This window comes from Leishmania major, chromosome 13, assembly GCF_000002725.2.
Source record: "Leishmania major strain Friedlin complete genome, chromosome 13".
Classification (NCBI taxonomy): domain Eukaryota; phylum Euglenozoa; class Kinetoplastea; order Trypanosomatida; family Trypanosomatidae; genus Leishmania; species Leishmania major.
The window spans coordinates 320,150-331,818 of NC_007254.2; the positions used below are offsets into that span (position 1 = coordinate 320,150).

The window sequence follows — 11,669 nt, forward strand, 5'->3', positions numbered from 1 at the left end:
GCCCTACAGATCGGTGCCGACACGCGCCTCACCCAGGCATGAACACGCCATGTCCAGCATGTGCGTCGTGGGGACGTCAAACAGCGCCAACTCGCGCCGCGCACAGCAGCGTGGTTCCTCGGTGCTCAACGGACAGACGTGCCACCGCCGACGAACTCCCGCAAGCGGCGCGCGGCATCTGCGAGGGAGGGGTTGTCGGTGGGCGTCTTCTGGACGTCTGTCGTGAAGGACATGAGCTGAATTACCAACGATGGCTGGAACACGTACATCTTGGGGTCGGCGATGTACTTATCGTGCGCCGCAGCGTCGTCGGCTAGGCAGCTGCTGATGTGGGTGTCCACTTGCCACGTCATGGGCAGCGACAGGTCGAGGCAGCGCTGAGCGGAGGCAGCATGCACCACATACGCGGTGAGCTCGCGGTGCCCGTCGTACGCTAGGCGGATGCCGTCCGCTATGTACGGCCGCGGCGCCTTGCCACTCGCGAGCAGATCGAGGCCACCCATGTGCACGATCCCCCAGTCAGCCGGCACCCGTGACCAGCGCGCCGCGAACTGGCGGGAAAACTGGTGATGGAACTCAAGGTCGTCCTCGAGGATGAGGGCGCACTCACGATGCTCCGCTACCACCCGCTGCCAGACCGCACGATGAGAAAGCGCGCAGCCGATGGCTCCCTTCGTCAGGTCCATGCCGTAAAGCTTCTGCTCCGTGGGGAGTTGGTAGCGCTGGTAGCCTCGGTCGGTGAGCACCCCGTCCCTGTGCAAGCCTGCAACATCGAGCTCGCGTCCATCGATGCCGCTGACGCGCGTCACCTCCACGCCGGGCTTTAGAAACTTGTGCAGCCTCGCCCGCTTCACCTGCTGCTGCACATGCGCCCAGCGATCAGGTCGCCTGTCGAGGTTCAGGACATAGCAGGCGTCGAAGATTGCATGCCAACGCCGGCACGCGCGCAACATTACACTGAGCGCCACGAAGGCGAGAAGCAAGACACAGGAGAGTAAAGACAAGACCACCGGAGGCACGCTCGCTGAGGGCGGCTGTGCACGTGTGTGTGTGTGTCGTGGAGCGCGCGACAGAAGGCGCGTGCGCGCCGGGGCGAGCGTGAAAAGAAGCGGACCACAGGAGAAAAAAATGAGTTTCTAAAGGCTGCGGCGAGGAGAGGGAGGAAGAAGCACTGCTGCCACGCGTCACAGCACCGCCATGCTCCCCTACCTCCTCACTCTCTCTCTATAAATGTGCAGAGCGAGCGCGAGAGTGAGGGAGAGACATCAGAGATAATTTATGCGTGTGCGTGTGTGTGTGTGTGTGTGTAAGCTTCTGGTGTGTCGTTCCATACGTCAGAGGGCGGGTGCGTGATGCGTTCTTACGAGTTGCCTTGTAGTCACCCCACTAAAGCGCTTAATGCGCATGTCAGCTCACGGCTGCTGCCTCACATATAAACACTACACCCGATATATATATATATATATATTAACCGTGGTTACGCCGTCCTCTGTGAGCGCGGGCGTGTGGGCGCGGCCCACGTGCGGTCTGCGCCTTCGCAAGACCGGCGGAGGGAGCGGGGCCGTCTCGTCGCGCCACGGCAAGCCTGGCCCCACGTCCGCCGAACGTACTGGCCGCTGTCATCGCGTGCGCACAACGCCCCCTCCCCGGCCTGTTCGTGCGAGGTAAAGGGTCCCTGATAAGGGTGCTCATGTTGCCTCTCTATAAAACAACCACTTAAAAACCGGCACCTTCACGCCTCTCCGCTGCCTCCGTCGTTGTCTTCACCGTTGCCACATTCCACCGCTTCGGGCACCGCTGCTGCCCCTCGGTGACGCCGACGCGGCCCCCAGCCCGACGCGTTCGGCACGAACTTGGCCACACCAGTGACGCGACCGCGAAAGTCGTGTGCCTTGTCGTACGTGAAGTCCGCCTCCGCCAGTGGCGTCACCAACAGCGACCGAGGTGCAGTGGACGCTGCCGGGGCCTTCTTCTTGCTCTTGTCAGCGCCGTCCTCGATCGTTGCTTCACCGACTGGATCCAGCGTGTCCTGCACCGTCTTCCACTGCAGCATTACCCGGAACAGCACCTCCGGTGGGCAGTCCGTCTTGAGCCCTGCGGCGGCACAGTGCACCTGGCTGCAGCGGTAACCAAGCCGCGCCAATGCACCAACAATGCACGGCGTTGGCGGGCAGCGCACCCTCACGTAGGACGCGACGTCGGGTAGCAAGTAGAAGAGAGGGCAGTCTGGCAGCTCCTCGAGGGCGATGCGGACCAGGCCGGTGATGCGAGCCTCCGCGTTCAGTCGCCCCTCGCTGGCGCGTTCATGGAGCAGCGCGAGCAGCTGCTGGAGAAACTCACAATTCTGCGTGGGGGCTGCATAGAGGGGGCCGGAGAGAACGATGCTGCTGCCGCACACCGGACACGCCGTTGCGGCTGTTGTCGACGTCGCGGAGGCGGCGCTCGGCATCTGCTGTAGTGTGAGGGGTGTGATCTTGGGATGGCTATGGCGACTCGGCGAGGCGGGGTACACCTCCGTGCGAACACCGTCAACGTCGTGTGCCACCGCCTCGTCATCGTCGCTGCCGTCCCGCACGCGCTTTGAGAGCCGACGCGGACGAGCATGCGCACGCGAGGCCTCCGCCGCGCCTTCGGCGGTCTTGCCTTCCTCCTCCGCCTCATCTGCGTCGCTGTTGACGCGTCCTGCGAGAGCGCGCCGCTGCCGGCGGCGCTCCTGCCGCGACGGCCGGGGCTGCCGCGCCGTCGCCATCGGCCGCACCCAAAATGCTGAGCAGCTCGAGCACTGCAGCTGGTACCCGAGCTTGCAGGCGCTGAGCTTCGTCTCGGCCGGCTGCTTGTAGACGCGAAAGAAGCAGCGTACGTAGAAGTCGATGTGGAGTGACAGCAGCGGCACAATGAATTTCTGGTGCCGGTTGGCCACCCGCTCGACGCAGGCGAGCAGCGTGCGCACCGCGGCCTCGTGACAGTGGGCGGCCTTGTAGGGCATCGAGCTGTACTTGGCATGGGCGGTGTCGGCGAAGTTGCCGCACAGGATGGCACTATCTGTGCTCGTCACCAGCATCAGCCCGCCCTCTTTGATGCAGCGAAAGGCGCCGTCGAGGAAGGGCGACGCGGAGCCGTATGGATCAAGATCGACGACGTCCATCAGCTCCTGCTGCAGCAGCGGACGCAGCGACGCCGTCGCCGATGTCTCCGCCGGTGCGTCGACGAGGCAGACGCGCTTTCCCGGGTGCGCGTTGCTGTTCATCGCCAGCCGGAACATGAGGTCGTTGGCGTCGTCAAGGTTCGGCAAGATGGCGCCGCCGGCGCGCACCCCAACTCTGGGCGACGCACCAGTCGCCGACTCACCCTTCTCCGCCTCTGCCTCGCCTGCGTAAAGTTCAATCGCGGCGGCCGGCATGTTCGCCATCAAGGTTGGGTACTGAACCGGGACTCCGTTGTACGCGCAGTTGCGCACGATACAGTCCACCGCGTCCGCGTCCATATCGTTGGCGATGATGTAGCGCACATTGGTAATCTCCTTGTAGTAGCGAATCGCTCGCAGCCCCGTGGCGCTGAGGGCCTCGAGGATAGTGATCCCCTCATTCGTGCCGCCGCGGCGCCGCGGCTCCGTCAGCCGCAGTCGCGAGAAGACCTCGATAACGCTGATGCTCAAGTCCCGGTTTACCACTTGCGCCGGGTTGTAGAAGACGGCCTGGTCCACCAGCTGGTTGTCGGCCTCCTCGTCGCTGAGGTTCGAAGCCGGCGCAGGCGCAGCCGAAGACGTGCATGTCTTCTTCTTCGGCGGCGGCTCCAGCACTGCTGTCGTCCCCTCCGTGATCTTCGTAAAGCCGACCGGGGATTCGCGCGCGACGGCGTCGTAGTTGAACTGACCGGACCTCACAGACATCTGTGTGCGAATGGTGGCGCAGCTCACGCACGCACCGCGACGGTCGAAGTGCGGGACGTTAAGGGGTGAACGCCTCAGCGGGTGTAAGGGCACCGCTTGATGTCGTTCGTACGAAGTAGCGATACCAGACCCCTTTTCGTTGTTGGTTCTACTGGTCTAGCGGCGCTCCACGTACGCGCGCGCGCGTGTGTGTGTGTGTGTGTGTGAAGAGAGGACGAGTGAGGAGGGGGCGAGGGCGGAGGCACGACTGGCGACGCGACACGGAGCACACATACGCATAAAGGTAAGAGAAGCCACACGCCTCACTTGCCGTGAGCCATCGTGGATGTAACGAAGCCACGCGCAGGACGTGTGCTCTCTCTCTCTCTCTGTGTGTGTGCACGCGTAGTCATGCGTACACACAGCAGCAGCACAAACGAAAGGGGAAGAGCCGCAAGTACTTGGAATGATAAGCAAACATGCGTATACTACATCGTAGAGTCATGCAACGGGCCCACCACAGATATGGGCAACATACGAGCCACAGAGCAGCAACAACGCCACCGCCGTCACCGTCCCCATCAGCGCGAAACGCACGCACACACACACACACACACATGCTCACGGGCACAGATGCCGTGAGCGGCGCGCCAGCTTGTACATGCAGTCACCCGTCCAGGCAGACATCCTCACACGCAGGCCATATCTATATCTATATATGTATCTATATATATATATACATATATAACCACCATGGATGCTGATTAGGACCTGCAGGAATAGTCGAGGAGAGCGAGTGAAGGGGCCAGACTTTTCCGCCCCCCCAATCCCTCACTGTCCCTTCCCCATCCTTGACTGCCGCGCCAACAGCTCAGAGCGACTTGTAGTGGATGACACGCGCTCCCTCCTCCTCGTACTCCTTTCGGGAGACGACCAGGTGCTGGAAGACGGCCGTCTGCGCAAGCATGGACCCACCCAGCCACGTGCTATAGGTGCGGCACGGCATGTCGCGCACCTGGATCGGCACCACCGCCTCGCTGGGGTGGCTTTCCCGGTAGAGCTGCCTCACCTCAGATTCGAGGCGGGCCTTGAGCCCGGGGAAGGAGGTGGAGCCGCCGGCCAGCACCATGTTGGCGTAGAGCTGCGGCCGCAGCGCCGCCTCGCAGTTGTTCACTGCCGCGAACGGCAGCCAGCTGATCCCCTTCTCAAAAGATGGGCGGAACAGGTCGCCCATGTCGGTGCGCACCTTGCAGCGGGGCTCGTAGGTGCTGCTATCCTTGCCGTTGCTGTCCATCAGAGCAAGCAGGGAGTAGTTGAAGAGCACCTCGGCCGTGTCGTAGCGCTCCGCCGCGAGCGGGATGCGCTGCCCGTCGGGGAGCAAGAAGTCTTCGGTGGCACCCATCACGGCCGTGGGTGTGAGCCCGCCGTCCACGTCGAGGTGTTTCTCTGCAGCGGATTCCATGAAGGACTCCTTTGCTGTCACGGCCGTGGTTGCGGTGGCTGAGCTCGCGCTGTCGGCGCTGCCCTTGATTCCACCAGTGAGTTGCGTGCTTCTGCGGCTGGCCGCGCTCGCAGCAGCCGGCGATACCCCTGCCGAGGTCCCGGATGCGGGGGTGTAGATGTCACTGACCGCCCCGCGCTGCACGTGCGCCCTGGGCCGCACGTAGCACAAATCCTCCTTGGCACCGTTCAGCAGCTCCTGCTCGGTCGCCGTGCCGAGAGCGTAGCCCTGCTCGCGAAGCAGACCGCCCAGGTACCGGGTGAGTGCCGCGCCGGCGACGGGGCTCTGCGTGACGTGCCGCACTAGCGCATAGCCTTCGTGGATGGGGACGGCATGTGTGACATCCTTGCCACTGTCCACCACGAGTCCCGTAGTGAGCCCGTAGCTGTACAGACTCAGCACCTGGGAGGTGCCGAGGTAGAGCGAGTGCGCGTGGAAGGTCTCCATCATGATCTCCAGCGTTCGCTCACGCTGAGCGGCAGGGGTGTTGACGGGCTGCGTCAACAGGAAGCAGTGCGTCTCTGGCGACACGCGCAGCTCGTTGAAGAAGAGATGACTCCACAGCTTCTCCACATCGCCCCAATCGTTGATGAAGCCGTTGCGGATCGGGTGATGCACATCCAGGATACCCTGCTTCAGCAGCGCCTCCTCGCCCACCTCCTGCTCATTCATTCCAGCTGCCATGGCGATGCTGCGGTGGCGTGGGTAGCCGACGAGCGTTGGTACGTCGAGACGCGGTCCCTTCTCGCCGCCAAAGCCGGCGCGGGAATGGAAGGAGCCGCAGTCGAGCACGACCGCCGCAGTTGACACGTTATAGTCCATGGAAGACGTAGAAAAGGTGCCGCGCACCACTTGTGCCTGTGTCGAAGGAAGAGTAGATCAGGCGTTCGGGACGCACCACAGCTGTAGTGCTGAGCGTCGACGTCGCGGAAGCGATGCCGAGGGAGCCGTGATCGCTCTAATGTGTGTGTGTGTGTGTGTGACCGAGAAAGACAGAGAGAAGGTGCGAGGAGATGATGGTGAGGATACAGAGATAGAGAGAGAGAGAGAGACAGGGGCATGCCCTACGCACCGTCGTCGTTACACCGGTCGAGGGGCGCGTGTGTCTTATCCACAGCAACAGGAAGACCGGTGATACTGTTTCAATGAGAGAGAGAGAGACAGAGAGAGAGAGAGAGCGACGCACGCGAGCTTGCCAGGTTGTGACGTACATCTACGTGTACATGTGTGTATGCGCTTCTATGCCGGTGACGCGGGTGGTGAGCGAGTGAGAGAGCGAAACGTTGATAGCAGTCATATCGGCGTCATCGACGACCCTTAGCGTGTGTGTGTTGGGGGGGGGGGAAGGGGGTCGGAGTACATCACTAAGCGGCACACCAGCCGATGCGATCATCGGCACAAGGTAAAACACGCACACGCACACACATGCAGTGCTGGTATGCAGCCGCAGCACCTCCAGCAACTATACATTATCGTACGCGGCACTGGCAAGGAAGAAGGACAGAGGTGGGAGAGACGGGAGGAGGTCGACCTTGGCGGAAGGGGCGGGCGTGAGGTGCATGCAGATCTGCGCAGCTATGTGCGCCCGATGAGGCAGCTTCGATACCGTCTGTCTACACAGCCCGTACCTCCTTTTTTAACATATATATATATATATATCTTCCTCGTGGCCTTACGTGGATAGCCCGGAGCCGTGCTCGCGTGTCCACACATCGTACTTGTCGAGGTCTGCTACCCGGACACTGCTGCGGGTGCACGCAACACTCGCTTGCACATCCTCGAGTGTCGCGGCTGGCGGCCTCAGCGGCTCGCTCGGCAGCCGCGCGTGCGCGTTGCGGTCGTTGCCTGCAGCCTCAAGCTGAGAAATGAGCTTCCGCACCGGCCGCATCATGGCCTCACGGCAGACGACGTCGATGTCAGCACCGGACATGCCCTCCGTTAGCGCGGCGCACGCCTCATAGTCCGCGTCGGATGCGAAGGAGTTGGGCAGCAGGCGACGGAACATGAGAACGCGAGCGTCGCGCGTCGGAAGCGAAACGAGGATGCGCTTCTCCAGCCGGCGCAGCATTGCCGTGTCGAGGTCCCATGGCACGTTGCTCGCCGCTAGCACAAACACCACCTCGCCGCCACGCCGCTTGGAGAGGCCGTCCATCTGCGTCAGCAGCTCCGTCTTCATACGGCGCGACCCCTCATGCTCGCCGTCGCTCGACCTTGCTGACATCAAGGAGTCGATCTCGTCGATAAAGATAGTGCTTGGCGCGTAGTGGACGGCGAGGTCGAAGAGCATGCGGACGAGCTTCTCCGAGTCACCGCGCCACTTGGACACGACGGAGGAGGCGGCTATGTTGAAGAAGGTCGTGCGGCACTCCGTCGCGACGGCCTTGGCGAGGAGCGTCTTGCCGGTGCCGGGCGGGCCAAAGAGAAGAATGCCTTTCCACGGGCGCAGGATGCCCTGGAACAGCCCCGGGTACTTGACCGGCATCACCACGGCCTCCCGCAGGAGGTGCTTGGCGTTTTCCAAGTCGGCAATGTCGCGCCAACGCACGGATGGATCGACGTCGAGAATCTCGCGCAGGATCGTGGCGGCCAGCTCGCTCAACTCGCTCGTCGGAAACGGCGGCAGCGGCTTCAGTATGCGGCGGCTCATCAAGGACCCGAGGGGGTCCTCTGCAGCATCATCGGAGCCCTCGCCATCCCTGCCGTTGTCTCTTCGACCCTTCTCGCCCTCGCGTGCGGAGGTGTGGGCGGCGGCGGACTCGCCCTGGAGAGACAACCCAAGCGCGCTGGTGTCCCCGTTGAGCGCCACGGCGCGCTTGTCGCCGTTCGCTGAGCCGCTGTCGCCGTTCGCCTGTACATGGCTGAGCGCGCGCGCGAGGTTTGTTGGCCGCAGGTGCGGCGGCGGTTTTCCTACAGAGGACAACGAGGGTGGCGATGACGACGAGGTCGCGGCGCGAGGAGCAGGCGCGCCTTTGCGTGCCCGTGAGAGCATCCGCTCTCCGCTTTCAGAGCCGACGCCGCCAACGCCGTCGGCGTCATCGCTGCTGCCGCCGCGGACCCGGTACAGCTTCGGCGCACGCTGGCATTTGAAGGCGTAGTACTCTTCGTACTCCTGGACAACAGACAGCAAGTCGATGTTGTCAGCGGCGCTGAACTGAGTGAGGGAGATGCGGCTTTCCTGCTGGAGCGCATGCAGAGTTTGGTGATACCCCTGCTCCAGCAGGAACTGCTCGACGAGCACGATGACACCCTTGACTCGTCGAGCGCGCAGCTTCTCTTCCTCCTCGCGGGCGAGCTGCTGCGTCTTCATGTGCGCTAAACTAGAGCCCGGCGCCGGCGCTGCCGTGTTCGAGAGTGGTTGCAAGTGACGCATTGTGTGCGCGTGCGCGTGCCGCAGCACCCTCTCTGCCCTACCCCTGCTTTTACGCCCTCGACTCTCTACAGCGCCGTGGGTCTCGGCGCGTTGCTCCCTCCGCTATGGAAGGCAGACGATCCTGCGCCTGCTGTGCAGATGTAGATGTATGCGGGTGCTTGTGGAGGGTGAGGTGGCCCGTGGCCGTGGTGAAGAGGTAAAGAAGTACACATACTTACCACTGCAGAGGGCGCCGAACGTTCCAGAGGAAGAGGGGTGAGGCTGGGGAGGCTCTCTCTCTCTCTCTCTTTCAAGAGGACGGCTTTCACAGACGTTGTTTCATCAGGACCGGCGCTTGCCATCCTGCTTCTCGTAATACGCGTGTGTCTGCCATCCGAGCTGCTCAAGGCCACGCAAGGGATGAGGGCAAGAAGGCGCTGAGTGACCGGCGCCGCTGCATCCGCCTCCGGCTGCCCTCCCTTAACTCCCCGCCGCCGCCCCCACATGCATACTTCGGCAACCGACGTGGAAGTATCAACAGTTATCACGACTACATGCACAAGACACACACACACACACACACACTGCCGTATTGATGTAAATCCCCACGACGCGGAAGAAACAGGAAGAGGGGGAGGGGGCCGCCCACCACCTCCGTAAGAGGAAACCATTTCGCCGAAGAGTCAGATCCACCCCACAATCACAAGACAGAGTCTCGCACAAGATGCCCAAGGACAGCCAGCCTTACCGCCGCTACATCGCCCCGAAGCCCACAAACAGGGCAGCCAACGAGAGCAGGCGAAGGCGTCCGGCCGAGGCAGACAAACAGAAGGAAACGCCGGGGAGGGGATATGCAGGAGTATCGTACGCTGCCACGTCATCCCTTCCCCTCCCCTCTGCCCGCCCCCGTACACACACTAGCTTTTATCGTCGCCCATCGCCACCGCCCTTCGCAACCCACCCCCTCCTTCCAATGGAAGGAGGGGGTGGGGAGGAGGGGTGGTGGTGGTGGTGGTGGTACACTGCGCTTACGCCTTGGGCAGCTTCGTCTCCATAACCGGGGCGAGCGTGACGAGATCGGCCAGCACCCACTTGTACGATTGGTCCATGTACATGCACATGAGCTTGCGCGTCGCCGGCGGGGTCTGCGAGACGTCATCCGGGATGCCGATCATACGCCCAATCGCCTTGGAGAACATGAACTCCACCGGTTTCCCTGTCACCATGCGCATAAAGAAGTCGAGAAAGCTCGCCAGCGGCTTCGGACTGTTGGACGCGAACACGCGCGCCGCCGCGATGCGCTCGTACTCGTTCTCGTAGCCGACGATGCGCTTGTAGAACCACTCAAAGTTGTAGGCGTACCGCTCCGGTGGCACGACAACGTCCACGGTGAGCAGTGCGCACGCATGGGCCGAGGCAGGAATCGGTGGCAGCATATTGCCGTTCACCTTGATGTACACAGAGTGCGCCTCCTCCTCTTCCTCCCCCGAGCTTTCGTTGGGCGCTGCAGTCTTCGCGGCGGCCTCGTCACGCACCGCTGTCGCAGCGACCGTTGCCGCGCTTGCACTCTTCCTCAAAAAGTCTGTCGTCTTCACGCACGTGACTTGAATGCGTGATGCGGTGCCAGACGACTTCGCGCTATCCGCAGCTGATGCCCCGCCGGCACCAGCAGAGGCCGAGTTCCCTCCACTGCGCCTTGCCGCGTCCGTAGACGCTGCAGCTGCCGCGGCTGCGGTGCTGGCGGCCGTGGAGCCGGTCGGCGTAAGCGTACGCGTGGCTTTGTTCACGACGAATGTGTGCTCCTCTGCCGTGGTGCGGTGCGCGTTGGCATCCGTGTCGGTGTGCACCTGAATCATGCCGGTGTCAAAGTCATCCTCGTCCACCTTGCCGGCCGCGTCCGCCATCTGCGAACTCCCTGCAGCACCACTGCCGGCCACGCTTGCAGGGTCCAGCTTTCGCAGGTAGTCATTGCTGAAGGTCACGTCCACCTCGGCGCCGACATTGTCGGAGTTAAAGTACATGCGTGCCTTGCCCAAGCGGGCGAAGATGACCAGCTTCGAGTCCAGCACGTAGTCCGCCGGTGAGGCGATGCTGCTCAGGTTCACCTGCTTAACTTTATGCAGAAGCCAAATCTTGAAGATGGACTCCGCCAAGTGCCGCGAGACAGGGATGAGGGAGACGATCGTAGAGACGACGTTACGAACGAGCGACTCCTGCAGCTTTGTCTTGGAGGAGGAGGAAGAGGAGTCGTCGGTGCCATCCCCCTCCGCCTTCGACGCCAGCGACGTCGCCGCCGCGTCGCAGCGACTCTCGGGCTTAAACTCCTTGTCTAGCAGCTTCGCCGCCTCATGCGCGGCGGCAATCATCTTGGTCGACTCGGTCCTCCCTGCCAACGGCTGCCCATGCTCGAGAAAGGCGCTGATGACGACGGCGAGGCTGTAGTAGGCCTGCTTCGCACCGATGAGAAACTCCTCCTGCGTGCAGCCGTTGACACTCTTGGAGAAGTTGTTGAAGGCGCGCACCAGCTCGTCGTCCTCGGTGAGCTTGATACCAATGGTGCGGATGCCAGAGGTGGCAGCATCGCCGCCGTTCGCCGCTGCCGCGGAGAGCTGCTCTTGCTGCTTCACGCTGCCTTGCGCACGGGCGGCGGCGTCGGCATTCTGCTCGTTGGCTGCGAAATATCGTACCGCCTCAGCGGTCGCCGTGCCGGGTGTCGTGGACACTGCTGCCGCCGCAGCTTGCGTGCCCTTGTCAGCATTGCCCTTTTCTTCTCCACTACGGGACGCGTAGCAGCGACGCTGTTGATATATCGGCTGACAGCATGGAGGCAGGAGCGAGGCGACCGCGGAGGTCGAGGCCTTGCTGGGAGGCCGCATCGCGCTCGGTATCTGCGCCATGACAGGGGACACCGACAGAGCAGCCGCCGCACGTCCCACGGACGCCGCCATGCA

General features: G+C 62.7%; 5 protein-coding genes across 5 annotated transcripts; all 5 read right to left on the minus strand.

The window, feature by feature from the left end:
* Positions 1-125: 125 nt before the first annotated feature.
* Positions 126-953, minus strand: LMJF_13_0930 (glycosyltransferase family-like protein; the record flags this gene model as incomplete). Its single annotated transcript, XM_001681785.1, has 1 exon — positions 126-953. The coding sequence occupies one exon, from the start codon at positions 951-953 to the stop codon at positions 126-128; it is 828 nt and encodes a 275-aa protein (XP_001681837.1).
* Positions 954-1,732: 779 nt separating this feature from the next.
* On the minus strand, positions 1,733-3,889 carry LMJF_13_0940 (putative N(2), N(2)-dimethylguanosine tRNA methyltransferase; the record flags this gene model as incomplete). The annotated part of the gene is made up of 1 exon (XM_001681786.1): positions 1,733-3,889. One exon carries the CDS (start codon positions 3,887-3,889, stop codon positions 1,733-1,735), a length of 2,157 nt encoding a protein of 718 aa, XP_001681838.1.
* An 850-nt stretch (positions 3,890-4,739) lies between these two features.
* Positions 4,740-6,191, minus strand: LMJF_13_0950 (putative actin-like protein; the record flags this gene model as incomplete). Its single annotated transcript, XM_001681787.1, has 1 exon — positions 4,740-6,191. One exon carries the CDS (start codon positions 6,189-6,191, stop codon positions 4,740-4,742), a length of 1,452 nt encoding a protein of 483 aa, XP_001681839.1.
* An 850-nt stretch (positions 6,192-7,041) lies between these two features.
* LMJF_13_0960 (putative serine peptidase, Clan SJ, family S16) lies at positions 7,042-8,739 on the minus strand (the record flags this gene model as incomplete). Its single annotated transcript, XM_001681788.1, has 1 exon — positions 7,042-8,739. The coding sequence occupies one exon, from the start codon at positions 8,737-8,739 to the stop codon at positions 7,042-7,044; it is 1,698 nt and encodes a 565-aa protein (XP_001681840.1).
* A 1,007-nt stretch (positions 8,740-9,746) lies between these two features.
* Positions 9,747-11,615, minus strand: LMJF_13_0970 (conserved hypothetical protein; the record flags this gene model as incomplete). The annotated part of the gene is made up of 1 exon (XM_001681789.1): positions 9,747-11,615. One exon carries the CDS (start codon positions 11,613-11,615, stop codon positions 9,747-9,749), a length of 1,869 nt encoding a protein of 622 aa, XP_001681841.1.
* Between the last annotated feature and the right edge of the window lie 54 nt (positions 11,616-11,669).